The sequence below is a fragment of the Tachyglossus aculeatus genome, chromosome X1, assembly GCF_015852505.1.
Source record: "Tachyglossus aculeatus isolate mTacAcu1 chromosome X1, mTacAcu1.pri, whole genome shotgun sequence".
NCBI classification, from domain to species: Eukaryota; Metazoa; Chordata; class Mammalia; order Monotremata; family Tachyglossidae; genus Tachyglossus; species Tachyglossus aculeatus.
This window is the reverse complement of record NC_052101.1, coordinates 38,685,561-38,703,930: the sequence shown is the minus strand read 5'-3', so window position 1 is coordinate 38,703,930 and position 18,370 is coordinate 38,685,561. Positions and strand designations below refer to the sequence as shown.

The 18,370-nt window shown below is 47.3% G+C and overlaps 1 protein-coding gene across 2 annotated transcripts in view; it reads right to left on the bottom strand.

Moving 5' to 3' along the window:
- The window catches only part of TBC1D9B (TBC1 domain family member 9B), a 52,952-nt gene that overhangs the window by 29,347 nt on the left and 5,235 nt on the right, over window positions 1-18,370 (bottom strand). For both annotated transcript variants that reach the window (XM_038772011.1, XM_038772012.1), the window contains exons 2-6: window positions 15,963-16,073; window positions 11,560-11,678; window positions 5,787-6,015; window positions 5,304-5,562; window positions 2,182-2,389 (exon numbers count right to left, since the gene is read on the bottom strand). In XM_038772011.1, coding sequence (XP_038627939.1) covers window positions 2,182-2,389; window positions 5,304-5,562; window positions 5,787-6,015; window positions 11,560-11,678; window positions 15,963-16,073 — 926 coding nt within the window. The remainder of the gene's footprint in view (window positions 1-2,181; window positions 2,390-5,303; window positions 5,563-5,786; window positions 6,016-11,559; window positions 11,679-15,962; window positions 16,074-18,370) is intronic.

Here is an 18,370-nt window from a genome sequence, read left to right as displayed (position 1 = left end):
GGGATAAAGGAAGGCCCGGAGGTAGAAGCTGTGTGCTGCAGGCGTGCAGCGAACGTGTCAACCAACTCTTGTATTGTACTCTCCGAACCAATTAGTAATAATAATAATAATGGTGATGGCACTTGTTGAGCGCTTACTATGCGCCAAAGCGCTGGGGGGATACAAGATAATCAGGTTGTCCCACGTGGGGCTCACAGTCTTAATCCCCATTTTCCAGATGAGGGAACTGAGGCCCAGAGAAGTCAAGTGACTTGCCCAAGGTCACACAGCAGACAAGTAGCGGACTCATGACCTCGGACTCCAAAGCCCGGGCTCTTTCCGCTGAGCCATGGTGCCCTGCACCCAGTAAGTTTTCAAGCAATACCACTGACTGACTGACTGCTCATCATCAGTAGCAGTGGCAGCAGCATGCTCATCAGTGTTTCTTTTGAAAACAATGTCCCAGGCACTTGGGAGCATGCCATAGGGCAGAAGGCATGATGTTTTGTCCTCGAGGAGCCCATATAGCAAAAATAAAAATTGTACTACACTACCTTTTGATGACACCAATATGAAAGGGATTCTAAATCCGCCTATTTTTACCAAAGTGCTGATGTGGGAGATGTCTAAATAAAATTTCCACCCCCATCGCTCCCCCTACCCGGGGAATGGACTGTGCCCAACCTGATTAGCTTGCATCTACTCCGCTGCTTAGTACAGTGCCTGGCACATAGTAAGTGCTTCACAAATACCAGGAAGAAAAATCCCTCATCACCAGTAACTCTTTACAAGATACTTAAAGACTGGCAACAGCCTTTGTTATAACAACTCTCAAGCAATATAAGGTATGGTGACACAATAATTACGGCATTGAGCATTTAATATGTGCCAAAAGGTCTCTGCTCCTGGCGTAGTATTCCGGACTATGGAAGGAGGTGCTCCCATGCACTTTCAGACTCTTCCAACCCCGCTGAGACTTTGAGCCTATTCTTTCCCTTCTTCATTTGTGTCGGGTTTTATAATGTTTCAACATTCCTGATGTATCTGCCTCCAAACCTTTCTCCCCACTTAAACGTTTAGATTGTGAGCCTGTCGTTAATTCCCTCCTGGGTATTTTCTCCCAGTGCTTAGCACACAGTACATCCTTAATAAAAACTATTTCTACTAGTATAGTAAAAGTGTTTCATAAATAACTAAGCCTTCTTAGACTGGGGTGAAAAGTACGGCCTGGAGTCGATGGAGCGAGTCGGGAGCGGAATCCAGGATCCTTGGGTCTTCGGGAAGACGGCGGTTATTGGTTAGAGAAGCAGAGTGGCTCAATGGAAAGAGCCCAGGCTTTGGAGTCAGAGGGTGTGGGTTCAAACCCTGGATCTGCCAATTGTCAGCTGTGTGACTTTGGGCAAGTCACTTCACTTCTCTGGGCCTCAGTTACCTCATCTGTAAAATGGGGATTAAGATTGTGAGCCCCCCGTGGGACAACCTGATCACCCTGTAACCTCCCCAGCGCTTAGAACAGTGCTTTGCACATAGTAAGCGCTTAACAAATGCCATTATTATTATTATTATTGTTAAACACCTGAAGACTTCTAGTGTGTTCTCCCTCCTTCTGTGTCCTTCCCTACATTTTGGCTTTGGGCAGGAATTGGCTTCTACTTCCAAGAGGTGTACTCTTAAATGAATGGAAGCATTAGGCTGAATTGAGGAAAAAAAGAAAATCCTTCCGATACCCAAAGGTATCGGAATAATAATAACAATTATTAAGGTATTATTATAACCTTGATTGCAAAGGTAATCGTAATAATAATGATAATTGCGGTATTTGTTAAGCACTTATGATGTGCCACGCATTGTATTAAGCACTGGGGTGAATACAAGCAAATCGGATTGGACGCAGTACCCGTACCTTGTGGGGCTCACAGTCTCACCCCCCCCAATTTACAGATGAGGTAATTGAGGCCCAGAGAAGTGACTTGCCCAAGGCCACTCAGCTGCCAAACGATGGAGCCGGGATAAGAACCCATGACCTTCTGATTCTCAGGCCCAACAGCTATCCACTACGCCACGCTAATTCCTCGAGACCTAAGAGACGGGGGGAAACTAAGGATGTGGCACAGCGGACGGGCGAGCACCTGAATGGCCAAACCGACAATTTGGGCCTGGTACCTAGAGGTCGGGTGGGATTTCCCCTGATGGATTCTTTACCTCTCTCAGAGGGATTATGAGATGGCAGGCCTCCTCCTCTTTGCTGGCAAAGCAGATGTAATTGTTGGAGACGAACATCTGGCCTGGGATGTGCATCTTGTTGAACGGGGTCCACAGGGTGCAGTCCGTGTGGCCGTCCAGGCGCTCGTCTTTCGGCAACCGGAAGGTTGCGCGGTAGTATTCGTTCTTGGCGCGGGCGTCCAGGTCCCTGGATCCGACGGAGAGACGGCGAGGTAGGAAGGAGAAATGAATCCGTGAATTCAACGCTGACCTGGGCAGCGTGCTCAAAGGGCTTTGAGGAAAGATCGTCCACACCGCCCAAACCAAAGAAATCTACATTTCAGGCCGAAATGGACTACGGGATAACGATGATAATAATCATGATGGCGTTCGTTAAGCGCTTACTACGTGTCAAACACCGCTCTGAGCGCTGGGATAGATGCAAGGTTATCAGGTTGGACGCAGTCCCTGTCTTATGTGGGGCTCACAGTCTTAATCCCCATTTTAGAGACGAGGTAACTGAGGCACAGTGAAGTGACTTGCCCAAGGTCACCCAACGGACGTGGGGCGAAGCCGCGATTAGAATCCGGGTCCTTCTGATTCCCAGGCCTGTGCTCTGTCCGTGCTGCTTCAGGATGCAAGCAGGGAGCCGGGAAAAGGGGAGAGAAAATTGGTTTTTCCTCTATTACCCTACTGGATGTTTTGGAGAGGGGAATCTCGATAGCATCCTACATTACAAGATATTGAAAGAGAGACCAATGCCTAAAACAAACACCTTCTTAAAGGATTAAAATCCTAGACCACCAGGCCTAGATTTTTTAGCCTTTTTATGGTACATAATAATAATAATGATGGTATTTGTTAAGCGCTTACTATGTGCCAAGCACTGTTCTAAGCGTTGGGGGGATCCAAGGGTGATCAGGTTGCCCCACGTGGGGCTCACAGTCTTAATCCCCATTTTACAGATGAGGGAACTGAGGCACAGAGAAGTTAAGTGACTTGCCCAAAGTCACACAGCTGACAATTGGTGGAGCCAGGATTTGAACCCATGACCTCTGACTCCAAAGCCCGGGCTCTTACCACTGAGCCACGTTGCTTCTCTAATAATAATAATAATAATGGTAGCGCTTACTATGTGCAAAGCACTGTTCTAAGCGCTGGGGGGATACAAGGGTGATCAGGTTGTCCCACGTGGGGCTCACAGTCTTAATCCCCATTTTACAGATGAGGGAACTGAGGCACCGAGAAGTTAAGTGACTTGCCCAGTCACACAGCTGACAATTGGCAGTCGGAATTTGAACCCATGACCTCTGACTCCAAAGCCCATGCTCTTTCCACTGAGCCACGCTGCTTCTCTAATAATACATGTTGAGCGCTTACTATGTGTCAGGCACTCTTCTAAGCGCTGCGGTAGATACAAGGTAAGCAGGTTGGATGCCGTCCATGTTCCACATGGGGCTCACAGTCTTAATCCTCATTTTACAGATGAGGGAACTGAAGCCCAGATAAGTGACATGGCCAAGGTCACACAGCAGACAAGTGGTGGAGTTGGGATTAGAACTCAGGTCCCTGTGACTCCCAGTTCATATTCTATCCACTAGGCCAGGCTGCTTCTCCTAGAGGCTCGGCAACAGCCCTTTCTCTCTCAGAATTTATCTCCATTTGGGGCACCTAAGCTAGTACTAATCAAGGAATATCAGAAGCAGCAGTGGAAAGAGCCTGCGCTTGGGAGTCAGAGGTCATGGGTTCAAATCCCAGCTCCGCTGCTTGCCAGCTGTGTGGCTCCGGGCAAGTCACTTCACTTCTCTGGGCCTCAGTTCCCTCATCTGTAAAATGGGGATGAAGACTGTGAGCCCCTCGTGGGACAACCTGATTACCTTGTATCTACCCCAGTGCTTAGAACACTGCTTTGCACATAGTAAGCGCTTAACAAATACCAACATTATTATTATTATTATTGCCCTCCCTCTGCCCCTCCGCCAAGCTAGCTCTCTTCCTCCCTTCAAGGCCCTGCTGAGAGCTCACCTCCTCCAGGAGGCCTTCCCAGACTGAGCCCCTTCCTTCCTCTCCCCCTCGTCCCCCTCTCCATCCCCCCATCTTACCTCCTTCCCTTCCCCACAGCACCTGTATAAATGTATATATGGTTGTACATATTTATTACTCTATTTATTTATTTATTTATTTTACTTGTACATTTCTATCCTATTTATTTTATTTTGTTGGTATGTTTGGTTCTGTTCTCTGTCTCCCCCTTTTATACTGTGAGCCCACTGTTGGGTAGGGACTGTCTCTATGTGTTGCCAATTTGTACTTCCCAAGCACTTAGTACAGTGCTCTGCACATAGTAAGTGCTCAATAAACACAATTGATTGATTGATTGATTGATTACTACTATTATTCTCTGGGCCTCAGGTACCTCATGTGTAAAATGGGGACTGATTGTGAGCCCCACCTTGTATCCTCCCCAGAGCTTAGAACAGGGCTTTGCACACAGTAGGCGCTTAACAAATACCAAAATTATTATTATTACAACAAGAAACTGAGATTTCTTGAACTACAGACTGTGGATAATACTACCAATAACTGTAGTACTAATTAAGCATTTACTATGTGTCAAGCGCTGTACTAAGCCCTGGGGTAGATACAAGATAATCCGGTCCGACGTGGAGCTGACAGTCTATGCAGAAGAAGGACAGGCACGGAATCCCCATTTTGTAGATGAGGGAACTGGGAACCGGAAAAGTGAAGCGACTTGCCCGAGGTCACACAGCGGAGGCGGGATTAGAAGCCAGGTCCGGGCTATTTCCACGAGACCCTGTTGCTGTCGGTCCCAACTGTCCCACTCTCAAACCCACACCAAACTGCATATCTGGACGGGACTCTCACGTAAGCAGCTTCCATTTCATTTAAACAGATTCAACCGGCTACACACTGCGGTCAGGGTGGCAGGAGGGGCACAGGATGAATCTGCCCAGAGGCTCAGCTGAAGTCTCCTCGGCTAAGACAGGCACAGACGTGGTTCATTCGGTCGGGCTGCAGGCTAGGTGATTTCTACCCCGATACCCTGCGTCCCCCACCTCCCGGAGAGCAGCCCGTCACAAGAAGAGCGGGGGCAAACGCACCGTTTGAGGGCCGAGATGTTTTTGAGAGGCTTGATGGGTTTGGGAAGGGACTTGTCTTCCAAAAAGCCTTCATTGTCCAACAGCTGCCTCATGGCAATGTTGGCCAGCTGCTCCATGAGCTTGAAGGTCTCGTTGATGTTGAGGAACATGGAGAAGTAGAGCTCCACGTCCCTGGTGCTGACTTTGATGCACTCGGGAAAGAGCAGGGTGGCGTTCTTCTCCAACTGAGTGACATCTACCCACTGGACCACCAGGGTTACTAGACAGCAGAAGACACAAAAGCAGCGATTAAGACAGCTACGAGGTGCAAAGGGGATGGAACCCATGACATCGTGGGTTGGAGGGAGCCGACGACACAGTCCTCCAAGTCTGACCCCGCTCCCACGCGCCCCGAGTGATTTCAGAGTCACGCCACGCTGTCGTCTTCCCTTAAGGGCCGGGCTCCTTTGGGCAGAGGAACGCTGCGGGACGACGGCAGCTTACCTTCCTTCCCCAACAGGAAGGAGTAGAAGCAGAGGTGGTTGACAGTCAGGTACAGCCAGCCTTGTCTGGGCACTCGCCCTTTCCAGTAGCTGCAGGAATAATAATTGACCAGCTTCTCCACCTCCGGCATTCCAAACTGTTTGCGCATTTTCAGCTCGGCCTCCTTGAATTTCCCCGGATCCTCGTCGCCCTGGGGCTGCAGGTTCTTGTTCTCTTCGGCGATGATACCCTGAATCAATCAATCAATCGTATTTATTGAGCGCTTACTGTGTGCAGAGCACTGTACTAAGCGCTTGGGAAGTACAAGCTGGCAACATAGAGAGACAGTCCCTACCCAACAGTGGGCTCACAGTCTAAAAGGGGGAACAAGAGGTGAACGGGGGCAGGTGGGATGAGGGCTGTCTTTGCACACCACAACAGACAGATAAGCTCCGAGGAAAGGACTCGGGATGGAGGAAAGGGGGAGGCTTTGGGGCTTGTCAGGGTGAAACCCCAGGTACCTCAATCAATCAATCAATCAATCGTATTTATTGAGCGCTTACTGTGTGCAGAGCACTGTACTAAATGCTTGGGAAGTACAAGTTGGCAACATATAGAGACAGTCCCTACCCAACAGTGGGCTCACAGTCTAGAAGGGGGAGACAGAGAACAAAACCAAATATATTAACAAAATAAAATAAATAGAATAGATACATAAAATAAATAGAATATAACCCCCACCCTCTCTGTCCCCCCTGGACAGAGTGTTCAGCTCTTCATCTCTAATCTATCTTGGCATCTGTCTTCCTCTGTAAGACTGTAGTAGGCTCTATGTGGGCAGGAATCACATCTACCTACTCTGTTGTGCTATACTTCCCCAAGCGCTTAGTACAGTGTTCTCCTCACAGTAAGTGCTCGGTAACTACCACTGATCGATTGGCTGACTGACCTCTTCCCAGAAGCCCAATCTTCCCTGGACAGGGAGCGGGTGTGCGATGGGTTTTTAAGGGCTTACAACAGCCACACCGCAGCAAGGGACCACTAACACCACCACAACCACGAGCACCACACTTGGCCTCAGCCCTCATTCCTGGGCCTGCTTGTGACACTCCAACCCGGAAGTTTAGGAGCTTCCGTCCTCCAATCCCACCCCTGCCCTTGGAAAGACGCTGGAATTCAGTGCTTCAGCATTTTTCCCAGAGGAATTAAAAGATGTATGGGAGGGGAGAGGAGCGGCAAATGGGGTCGAGTAGAAGTAATACTAATATACTAATAATAATAATGATAATCATATTTGTTAGGCACTCACTATGTATCAAGCACAGCGCTTTGCACATAGTAAGTGCTTAATAAATGCCATTATTATTACTGTTAGGGGTTGGCTGGATTCAACTACAGTTCCCAGTGAGAATTTCGATTTCTAAAACGTCCTCAAGTTTTTTGAAGGCACGGTAGTACTTTCATACGCAATCAATCGATCCATCGTATTCATTGAGCGTTTACTGCACGCAGTACTATCAAATGGCCCGGGGTTCGGCGGAAATTCTTCCTACTGCTTTTCAGGATCTGGCTTGGGCATTCGGGCTCCAACTCCCATCTCTCAGATCTCTGGAGGTTCACGAAGTGAGAGGTCTTAGCAGGATGAGCACTCGGGTTGCTAAGTAAATAAGGTACACTCCCGAGTTCTTTGCCGCCTCCTCCCCCCTCAAAAAAAAAAAATCACTGAGTAAAATTTAACTGAGTAAATTTAATTTAAGGGAGGCCAAAGGGGAACTTGGGAGACAACACTGTATCAATCAATCACTCAGTGGTATTTATCGAGTGCTTCCTGAGGGCAAAGTGCTGTAAGAAGCACTTAGCAGAGTTCAATAGAGTCGGGAGATATGATTCCTGCCCTCGAGAACCTTCCAATCTAGTAGGGGAAACAAACACTAAGATTATTTACAATAAGACGAAGGAAGCAAGAACAAAGGTCTGAAACTGGCCTGTCCAACCTCAGATACAGGTGGAGGTCCTCATTTCAAGATTTGGCCAAAACATAAAGGAAACCCTTTAAGAGTGGCCTGGGTGTTTCACTTCATTTTTCTGCATAATAGACTTCTGTTGCCAACTTGTACTTCCCAAGCGCTTAGTACAGTGCTCTGCACACAGTAAGCGCTCAATAAATACGATTGAATGAATGAATGAATTCCAGTTTGTTTATAACCTTTTCAGGACCTGGCTTGAGCATTCGGGTTCTAACTCCCATCTCCCAGATCTCCGGAGGCTCATGAAGTGATAGTAGGATGAGCACTTGGGTTGCTAAGTAAATAAGGTACACTCCCGAGTTCTTTGCCACCTCCTCCCCCCTCAAAAAAAAAAAAAATCACTGAGCAAAATTTAAATTTCCTTCCTTTAAGGAAGGAAAAACTGAAGTGGTCCAAAAAGGTTTGGATTTTTTTTTAAATGGCATTTAAGTGCTAACTACGTGTCAGTCACTGTACTAAGCGCTGGGGTAGAGACAAGAAAATCTTTGTGTTGCTGGTTCAGGCCGGGAGGAGCAGCTTCAAAATGGGAAGTCCGCCTTTGGGAGTTCGAGTTCAGCCCGGTGCCGTCCTCAAACAGCAACCTCTCTTTGGGCTTTACCGTCATCCGGGTTGGGTGCGGACAAAAACACCCCCAGAATTAGGGATCCCGGGCAAGGTAATGGCAAACATAACCCTGCTCTCAACTCGAAACCCTCCCTCCTCTTGCAGACCTCTTCTGCGAGGACTGCTGAAGTCGAAACCACACTTCAGTTTATTAACTTTCTGGTCCAACCAGCTGGCTTTTCTTTATTATTAAAAAGGCCTCGTGATTTTGTGGTCCCTTCACCATAAGCACTCCCCCTTCACGACCTGCGGACCGGTCTAATTTTGTGGCCCCCAAACCTGCCAGGGACACTTCCCTGGAATGCTGGAGATACTGGTGGATCAGTTCTGCATCTTAGCAAAAGGGAAACCGTCTCTTCCAAGTGAGTAGGTGAGTGATACCGAGAGCACCCGCAGAGCTAGCTCCGCCGCTGTTTATAAGCTGTCTGCTACAGTCATTTCCTGCCCTCTGCCTGGACTGGAGATGTCCTAATTTCCTCTTTTGTTCAAGGGTATCTGTTAAACGCGAAGCAGCGTGGCTCAGTGGAAAGAGCCCGGGCTTTGGAGTCAGAGGTCGTGGGTTCAAATCCCGGCTCTGTGACTTTGGGCAACTCAACTTCTCTGTGCCTCGGTTATCTCACCTGCAAAATGGGGATTAAAACTGTGAGCCCCCCGCGGGACAACCTGATCACCTTGTAACCTCTCCAGTGCTTAGAACAGTGCTTTGCACATAGTAAGCGCTTAATACCATTATTATTATTATTATTATACCAGGCACTGGCACAGATAAAAGATAATTAAGCTGGACATAGTCTACCTCTCCCACGGGGCTCGGTGTCTTAATCTCCATTGTACAGATGACGTAAGAAGCGCAGAGAAGTGAACAGACTGAAGCTGGACATGGTCTACATCTCCCATGGGGCTCACAGTCTTAATCTCCTTTGTACAGATGACGTAAGAAGCGCAGAGAAGTCAACAGGCTTGCCAAAGGTCACACAGCAGACAAGTTGCGGAGCCAGGACTAAATGCCAGGTCCTCCCTCTGTCTCCCAGGCCTGTGCTCTATCCACTAAGCCACGCTGCTTCTTCCACTCCCTTCTGCGTTGCCCTTGCACTGTTTATTCACCCCATTTTCAGCCCCACAGCACTCATTACATATCTGTAATTTATTTACTTCCATTAACATCTGTCTCCCCTTCTAATAATAATGGTGGCATTTATTAAGCGCCTACTATGTGCAAAGCACTCCTTGTGGGCAGGGAACTTGTGTTATATTGCACTCTTCCAAGCGCTTAGTACAGTGCTCTGCACACATTCGGTCTGAGCGCCTTCCTTCCTCTCCCCCTCGTCTCCCTCTCCATCCCCCCATCTTACCTCCTTCCCTTCCCCACAGCACCTGTATATATGTATATATGTTTGTACATATTTGTTACTCCATTTATTTATTTTACTTGTACATATCTATTCTGTTTATTTTATTTTGTTAGTATGTTTGGTTTTGTTCTCTGTCTCCCCCTTTTAGACTGTGAGCCCACTGTTGGGTAGGGACTGTCTCTATATGTTGCCAATTTGTACTTCCCAAGCGCTTAGTACAGTACTCTGCACATAGTAAGCGCTCAATAAATACAATTGATGATGATGATGATTCGGTACTCAATAAATGTGACTGACAGAATTGCAGCCAAGGCTCAACTGTAGGACCTGTCAGTCAGTCAACTGTATTTACTGAGTGCTTACTGTGTGCAGAGCACTGTACTAAGCGCTTGGGAGAATACAGTGTAACAATATAATAGACACGTTCCCTGCCCACAACAAGCCTACAGTCTAGAGGGGGAGACGGACATTTAGGCAGATGTTTCAACAGTGGATTAGGAGTTGGATCCTAATCAGCTTTCCTGCTCATTGAAAAATTGCCAAAGTCAAGCACGCTGAGGTCACCAGGGCTGGACACTTTTTGGGTGGTGGGGGGAGAGCTTTCATCAGCGCCTGCAACATCCAACATCTCCTCTTCACCGCAAACTGTGGAATAGCCAGCGTATCAGATCCTGGCAACTGCCATCAGCCTCTCCCAGTCGAGTCGCTTCCGAACTCGACGGGGTCTCTGTTCCAGCTTTATCTCTCTGCTTGTCAGCCAACGCTTGTGCAGAGCGTTTTAGTGGGGAGTTTTTGGGGGAATTTCATCATCTTGTCTCATGACCTTTGCCTGAGATACAATATTTACTCACATAAATGTCCCTTTTCTTTGTAGCTCGAAACCACGGGCCGGGGGAGGAGGAGCTTATGTGGGGAATGAGTTCTAGCAGTAAGGGGGACAGGAGAAAAAAAAATAAGAGGAGGGGGAAAAGGAAGAGTAGAGTAAAAGTATCTCATACTTCTATTGCTTTATCTTAGTGGACGTTCGATGAATTATGGTAACCTCCTCTCCCCGTCTCCTCTTCCTTCCCCAGGTGGATGCTCCGAGAGTTGAGCCGGTAGTTACCTACGGCTCTCCCGTCTTCCGACCCTCTATTCTTCCCACCCCAAAGCCAGGGGACGTTTCAGTGAAGAAGCACCTCGCCTCAAGCTTGGGTCTGCGGTTTTCGCGCATTCGGTTCCTTCTCTACCTAGGCCCGTGTGAGCTGCCGCGGCTGCTTACAAAAATAGCCTTTTATTTCCTACTCCAAAGTGGGAGGAAATTATGTGGTGGGCCAATTACATGACTAAACAGGGTAGTGGAGGAAACCTGGCAACGGAGAGTTGAGAACCTCAGCAGGTCTCTAGGCGGACCTCAGTTCTCAGATAAGAAGAAGGGGGAAAGGCGAAGAAAGGACCGTATTGTCATAATAGCCACTGGAGCAGGAGGAATAACTCCTTCCGTGGTATTTCTTGTGCTCGTTCCGAGTGCAGAGAACTGTACTAAACGCTCAGAAGAGTGCAGTACACTGAAGATGGAAATGACAAGATGATCAGCAGATCGCTTTCTTTTCATTTGAGCCAGGTGGCAAGAAGGTACTGGATGCAAAAATGGTTAAGATTAGCCATAAAGTGGGAGTCCAGTCTGTTAATCTGTAGCAATAATAATAATAATCTGTACACACAAAACTGATAGTAGTCTAGCAAAAGGCCCAAGCAAGCACCCCCAACCTGTAGAGATGTCAGAGAGATCCGAAGGCCTCAAATATTTGCAAGGGAGCATGTGTCTCTTACATGAATCTTGCCCTTGACGAAGGTAGTAATGTCTTCCTCATTCTCAAAGATGGACAGAGTCTGTAGCAAATTATTCTCCAGCCATTCCCAGTGTTTTGTGATCTCCTTACGGGAAGAACCTGAGGAAATTTGAGGAAAGAGAGGGTCAGAAAACCATCCACACTCCAATCTTTGGTCAAGCGTAGATCACGCAAAAGGAAAGAAAATGGAGATTCGTTTGGAGAGACAAAGATTATAATCTCATGTCATGGAACCACTTTAAGATGTTGGGAAAGCTTAAGATTCCTATTTTTCACCAAGTGCAAGGAAAATCGTCAATGGCTTAATTATACTAATAGTGCAACTGGGTGTCTATGCATCAGTGGGAGTTTATCCTCATGACTTCAAGCACCAAACAAATGTGATTAATAAGATCAGAAAATTCTTCAAAAAATTACACAGTTTAAATCACCTCATCTCTATTCCATTCTCCACAAATGCCCTCGATAGCTCTCATAATATTCCCAAATAAGTTGATATCCTTCAAAGACTAACAAGTCCTCTTCACTTTGTCAGGTCAGAGTTACGATAAAATAACATTTTTTCCCCTTTTATTCAGGGCTGGGTACCCGAGTTTCTAGATAATCTGGTGACTTTATGCCCCAAATAATCCTCATTATCAATGTTTACCTCTAGACTGAAAGCTCATTAAGGGCAGGGAATGTGTCTGACGATTCTGCTGCATTGTACTCTCCCAACTACTCAGGACAGTGCTCTGCACATAGTAAGTGCTCAATACCACCGACTGATTGATTACACCTGTATATAACATCATCATCATCATCAATAGTATTTATTGAGCGCTTATTGAGCGCATTTTTTTTCCTTTTGCATGATCTAACATCTCAGAGTAAGGGCCTACACTTTGTCATTTATCATGCTTTAGAGAAGCAGCGTAGCTCAGTGGAAAGAGCCCGGGCTTTGGAGTCAGGGGTCATGGGTTCAAATCCCGGCTCTGCCAAAGGTCAGCTGGGTGACGTTGGGCAAGTCACTTCACTTCTCTGTGCCCCAGTTCCCTCATCTGTAAAATGGGGATTAAGACTGTGAGCCCCATGTGGGACAACCTGATCACCTTGTAGCCCCCCAGTGCTTACAACAGTGCTCTGCACACAGTAAGTGCTTAACAAATACCATCATTATTATTATTATTATGTGCTTTGCACATAGTAAACGCTTAACAAATGCCATCATTATTATTATTATTAACTAGTTTACTGTGCAATGGAACCTGGCTCCGCCACTTGCCCGTTCTTTCACCTTGGACAAGTCACTTCACTTCTCTGTGCCTCAGTTCCCTCACCTGTAAAATGGGGATTAAGACTGTGAGCCCCATGTGAGGCGCGGACTGTCCGATCTGATTACCTCGTAGCTACCCCAGCACTCAGTAGAGTGCCTGGGGCATAGTAAGTACTTAAATACCATAAAAAACCCATAAGGCAACCCACCACACGTTTCATTACTCTTCAAAATCTGCAGTGCAGCAGAGGGGGGCATTCTTTACATCTGGCTTTCCTATTTCTCACGGAACTGTTGGAGATTTTCTCTGCAGATCAATTCATTCTGAAAGAAGAGGGTGTGACACCCCTGGAGAGCTCAAGGCCACAGACACTGACGATGGAAACTAACTCTGGGAAAGTAAAACAGGGACCTCAATTGCGACACCTTTCTCCTTTACTGAGGCAGAAGAGTTGGCTGTGAAAGTAGGGCTCAAACCCTAAACCAGAGCTACTCAGCCTCTATCTGTTCCCCCTACGTCATAAAAAATTCTAGGTCCAACTCCCAGGTCCAAGTGCTGGAGTTTCAATGGCAGGGAGGGGATGCAAAAAAAAAAAAAAAAAAAGCCACATGGTGGCAAACACCTTCAATTTATCCCCTTCACCTGTTTAAGAACTACAGCAGCGTGGCTCAGTGGAAAACAGCCCGGGATTTGGAGTCAGAGGTCACGGGTTCAAATCCCAGCTTCGCCAATCATCAGCTGTGTGACTTTGGGCAAGTCACTTAACTTCTCTGGGCCTCGGTTCCCTCATCTGGAAAATGGGGATTAAGACTGTGAGCCCCCCCATGGGACAACCTGATCACCTTGTAATCTCCCCAGCGCTTAGAACAGTGCTTTGCACATAGTAAACGCTTAATAAATGCCATTATTATTATTATTATTATTATTATTATTATTATTATTATTATTATTACGGAACCCACAAATGCACATCTCTCCAGGTGGTGGGTAGTGGCTTAGAAGTTGCTAGACCCAGCCAGGACACCAAAGCATCAGAGGAAATGAAATCACTGATGTGTTTCTTAGGTTGGCCGGTAGAAGATAATAATAATAATGATGATGATGGTATTTGTTAAGCGCTTACTACGTGCCATGTAATGATGGCATTCTAAGCACTGGGATAGATACAAGGTTATCAGGTTGTCCCACATGGGGCTCACAGTCTTAATCCCCATTTTACAGATGAGGGAACTGAGGCACGGAGAAATTAAGTGACCTGCCCATAGTCACACAGCTAAGCCGGAATTAGAACTCGCGACTTCTGACTCTCCAGCCCGGGCTCTTTCCACTACGTCAGGCTGCTTCTCTAGGTGGCAAGTGCTTTAAACAATTTGCTTTATGTGTGGGAGACTTTCTGCTCAAGATTTGCACAGTGCCACTTCCCTTCTGGGAGCTCCCACTTTTTTAATGGTATTTTTAAGTGCTTCTGTGTGTCAGGCACTGTACTGAGCGCTGGGGTAGATGCAAGCTAATCAGTTTGGACACGGTCCGTGTCCCGGGTGGGGCTCACCGCCTTAATCCCCATTTTCATATGCGGTAACTGAAGCACAGAGAGGTGAAGTGACTTGCCCACGGTCACACAGCAGACAGGATTAGAACCCAGGTCCTTCTCACTCCCAAGCCCAGGCTCTGTCCACTACGTCTGCTGCTTCTGGCTCAACCCTCGATTTGTCCCCCGATGCCTGGGTTGAACACTTCTGGACGTTGCCCTGGGGAAGACTTCCTTTCCTCCTGACCAGATAGTTCACGGTTGGAAAGTGATTTCAGCAGATACTGGTCACTAAAGTCTGCCAACTAATTTATTTTGATTTTATTACCTAAAGGAGGAAGTAACTTGGGAAACGTACACTACATCAGGAGGTTACGGAAACGTAGCAGTGACAGTGTCGTAGCAACCTCAGCCTCACAAAGAGAAGAACAGTGTGGAAAAAGGGCCTAGATTCTAATCCCGACCCTGCTACTTGTGTGCTGTGTGACCTTGGGCAAGTCACTTCACTTCTCTTTTGCCTTAGTTACCGCATCTGTAAAATGGGGACTGAGACCGTGAGCCCCATGTGGGACACGGACTGTTGTCAACCTGATTAGCTTGTGTCAACTGTGCTTAGTACAGTGCCTGGCACATAGTAAATGCTTAATAAATACCATCAAAAAAAAAAAGGGGGGGGAACAGCAGGCTTGCGAGTTAGTTCCTTACTGCTGCTTCCCTTCCTGATGTGGTCTATCCGCAGCCTACGTAGAAATGGTAAAATCTTCCCCCACCTTAAGGAAGCGGGGGCAAATCCACGTTTAAAACAAGCAGCCGGGGACCAAGGAAACAGACGGATGACTCAGAGAGTGAGACCGTGAGTCGAAGCGTCGGTATCTTAGAAACGCCAGGCATCTCACATCTCAGTGAAGAAAAGAGTAGAAGGCAGCAGCCCAGCTGGGGACTTCGGGGGGGCGCGCAGGCAGACGGACCCCCCAAGCTGGGGGCTCCCTTAAAACAAATCTAGGCTCGGCTCCCAGGTTTAATCCTGAAAGCTTGCTCAGTTTTAACGGGAAAGACGGCAGTGGCTTGGGGAAAGGGCACGGAAGAGCCGGCTGGCACCGCGGTGATTCTGAAGGTCCGTTGGAATGGGCCAACCAGAAGACCTGGAAGTGAAAGCCGGGACGGAAAGGAAGGAGAAAGGACAACACACTGAAGCTAAACACGTTGTACTTTCTGAGTTTCCCCCAAAACTCTTCTCGTGACAATTTCCAGCCAGATCAATCTAAATTTCTAGACGTGTCGCTGCAGAAGAACAGGACCTTCCAACGCCCCCGCCCTGACTGCTTTATGCTGTCACGGGCCTTTTATTTCCCTATTAAATTTCCCTATTTATTGCATTAGGTCATGCTTTTACATGAACTTGAGTTCACTCTCACCCTGATTTCCTTCTCATTAGCCCCGGCGTGAAGGATCCTGAGGGACTCTCGAAAATAAGGCACGCTGTTCTCTCGGAGATAGCGTCTAAGTCCAAACTGGGGCTTACCCAGGAGAGAATTGAAAGAAGAGGACGGGCTAAAAATCAAAGGCAAGAAACACGTCTAACTTCTACGTAGTACCCACCGCAGGCAACGGTCCAGTATATTTGGGAGTCCTGGGTCTGGTGGAGGATTCGGTACGGGGCCACGCGGGCGCTGGAATCCAAAACTACATCCAGAGTGCCAACTAGGAGACCTGGAGAAGAAAGCCGAGAGGAAAGTGCTGGGAATCTTTGGAGCGATGACAACAGTCCACCTGCACCCTTGTACTTCCCAAGCGCTTAGTAAAGTGCTCTGCACACAGTAAGCGCTCAATAAATACGATTGATTGATTGATTGCACCCTCTAGGGACTAGTTATCCAACTCTACGTCAATCAATCAATCAATCATTCAATCAATCATATTTACAAGCACTTAGTACAGTGCTCTGCACACAGTAAGCGCTCAATAAATACGACTGAATGAACTGGGAGCTTACTGTGTGCACAGCACTGTACTAAGCGCTTGGAAAGTACAATTTAACCAATCAGTCAACCAATCCTATGTAATTTATTTATTTTATTTTTACACATTTATTCTATTTTGTTAATATGTTCTGTCTTGTTGTCTGTCTCCCCCTTCTAGACTGTGAGCCCGCTGTTGGGTAGGGGCCGTCTCTCTATGTTGCCAACTTGTACTTCCCAAGTGCTTAGTACAGTGCTCTGCACACAGTAAGCGCTCAATAAATATGAATGAATGAATGACAAGTGTGCTATTTGTTAAGCACTTACTGTGTGCCAGGCACTCTACTAAGCGCTGGAGTGGATACAAGCAAATTGGGCTGGACACAGTCCCTGTCCCACATGGGGCTCCCAGTCGCAATCCCCATTTCACAGATGAGACAGCTGAGGCACAGAGGAAGTGAGGTGACTTGCCCACGGTCACACAGCAGACAAGTGGCAGAGGCGGGATTAGAACCCACAACCTTCTGACTCTCAGGCCTGTGTTCTATCCACTACAGCACGCTGCTTCTCATTTACCGAGCGCTTGCTGTGTGCAACAAATCTGAGCGCTTACTTTGTGCGGGGCAGTGTACTAAGCGCTTGGGAGAGCACGCTACAACAGAATTAGCAGACATATTCCCCGTGCACAACGTGCTGACAGTCTAGGGCTCAACATCATCGACAGTTTTGATGGGCAGAGCACTTCACAGGTGCTTGGAAACATACAGCGCGGCTCAGCGGAAAGAGCCCGGGCTTTGGAGTCGGCGGCCAAGGGTTCAAATCCCGGCTCCGCCAATTGTCAGCTGTGTGTGTCTTTGGGCAAGTCACTTCACTTCTCTGGGCCTCAGTTCCCTCACCTGTAAAATGGGGATTAAGAGTGAGAGCCCCACGTGGGACAACCTGATCACCTTGTAACCGCCCCAGCGCTTAGAACGGTGCTCTGCACATAGTAAGCGCTTAATAAATGCCATCATTATTACTATTATTACTACAATAGGCATACAATACAGTCCCTACCCTCTAAAAAGCTTACTATTTAATGACATGAAACAGTCAATAGCTTTTCTTTTACAATAGGTAGCGTAAGAACACGTTCCAATGATAAATCCCAGAGCAATTAAAATAGATAAGTCAATACACGGCTACACGATTGCTAACATGACTAACATGACGTGATACGAAGGTGGGGTTTAACAAAGAAGGCTTCTGGCCCGAGAGCCAACAGCGTTGCCTAGTGAACAGAGCCCGGGCCTGGGGGTCAGAAGGATGTGGGTTCTAATCCCAGCATTACCACTTGTCTGCTGCGTGACCCTGGGCAAGTCACTTCACTTCTCTGGGCCTCGGTTCCCCCATCTGTGAAATGGGGATTTAGACTGTGGGACAGGGACTGTGTTTAACCCGCTTATCTTGTATCTACCCCAGCACTTAGAAAAGCGCTTGGCACACAGTAAGCCCTTAAATGCCATCTTGTACTTCCCAAGCGCTTAGTACAGTGCTCTGCACACAGTAAGTGCTCAATAAATACGATTGAATGAATGAATGAACGAGTAATTTTTATCTTTTTTTTTTTGCAACCTTGTGGAACAGATCTCTTATAAAATTACCCCACTCTCTAGTTGCCAAACTATGTTCGGCGCCTGGCACAGAGTAAGCGCTTAACAAGTACCACTAAAAAAAGAGTTCACAACACATCCAGGCATTATTGCGGTGCAGTAAAATGCTTCCCCCTTCTAGACTGTGAGCCCACCGTTGGGTAGGGACCGTCTCTATAGGTTGCCAACTTGTACTTCCCAAGCGCTTAGTACAGTGCTCTGCACACCGTAAGCGCTCAATAAATATGATTGATGGATTGATTGATTCCACTATGAAGCTGTATTCATCCGAAATGAACCCAAAGCCCCCTTTCGAATTGTACCTGGTAATCGCTTCATTCGGCAATGGGATATGGGAAGAAAATGGGAACAATAATAATGGCATTTATTAAGTGCTTACTACATGAAAAGCACTGTT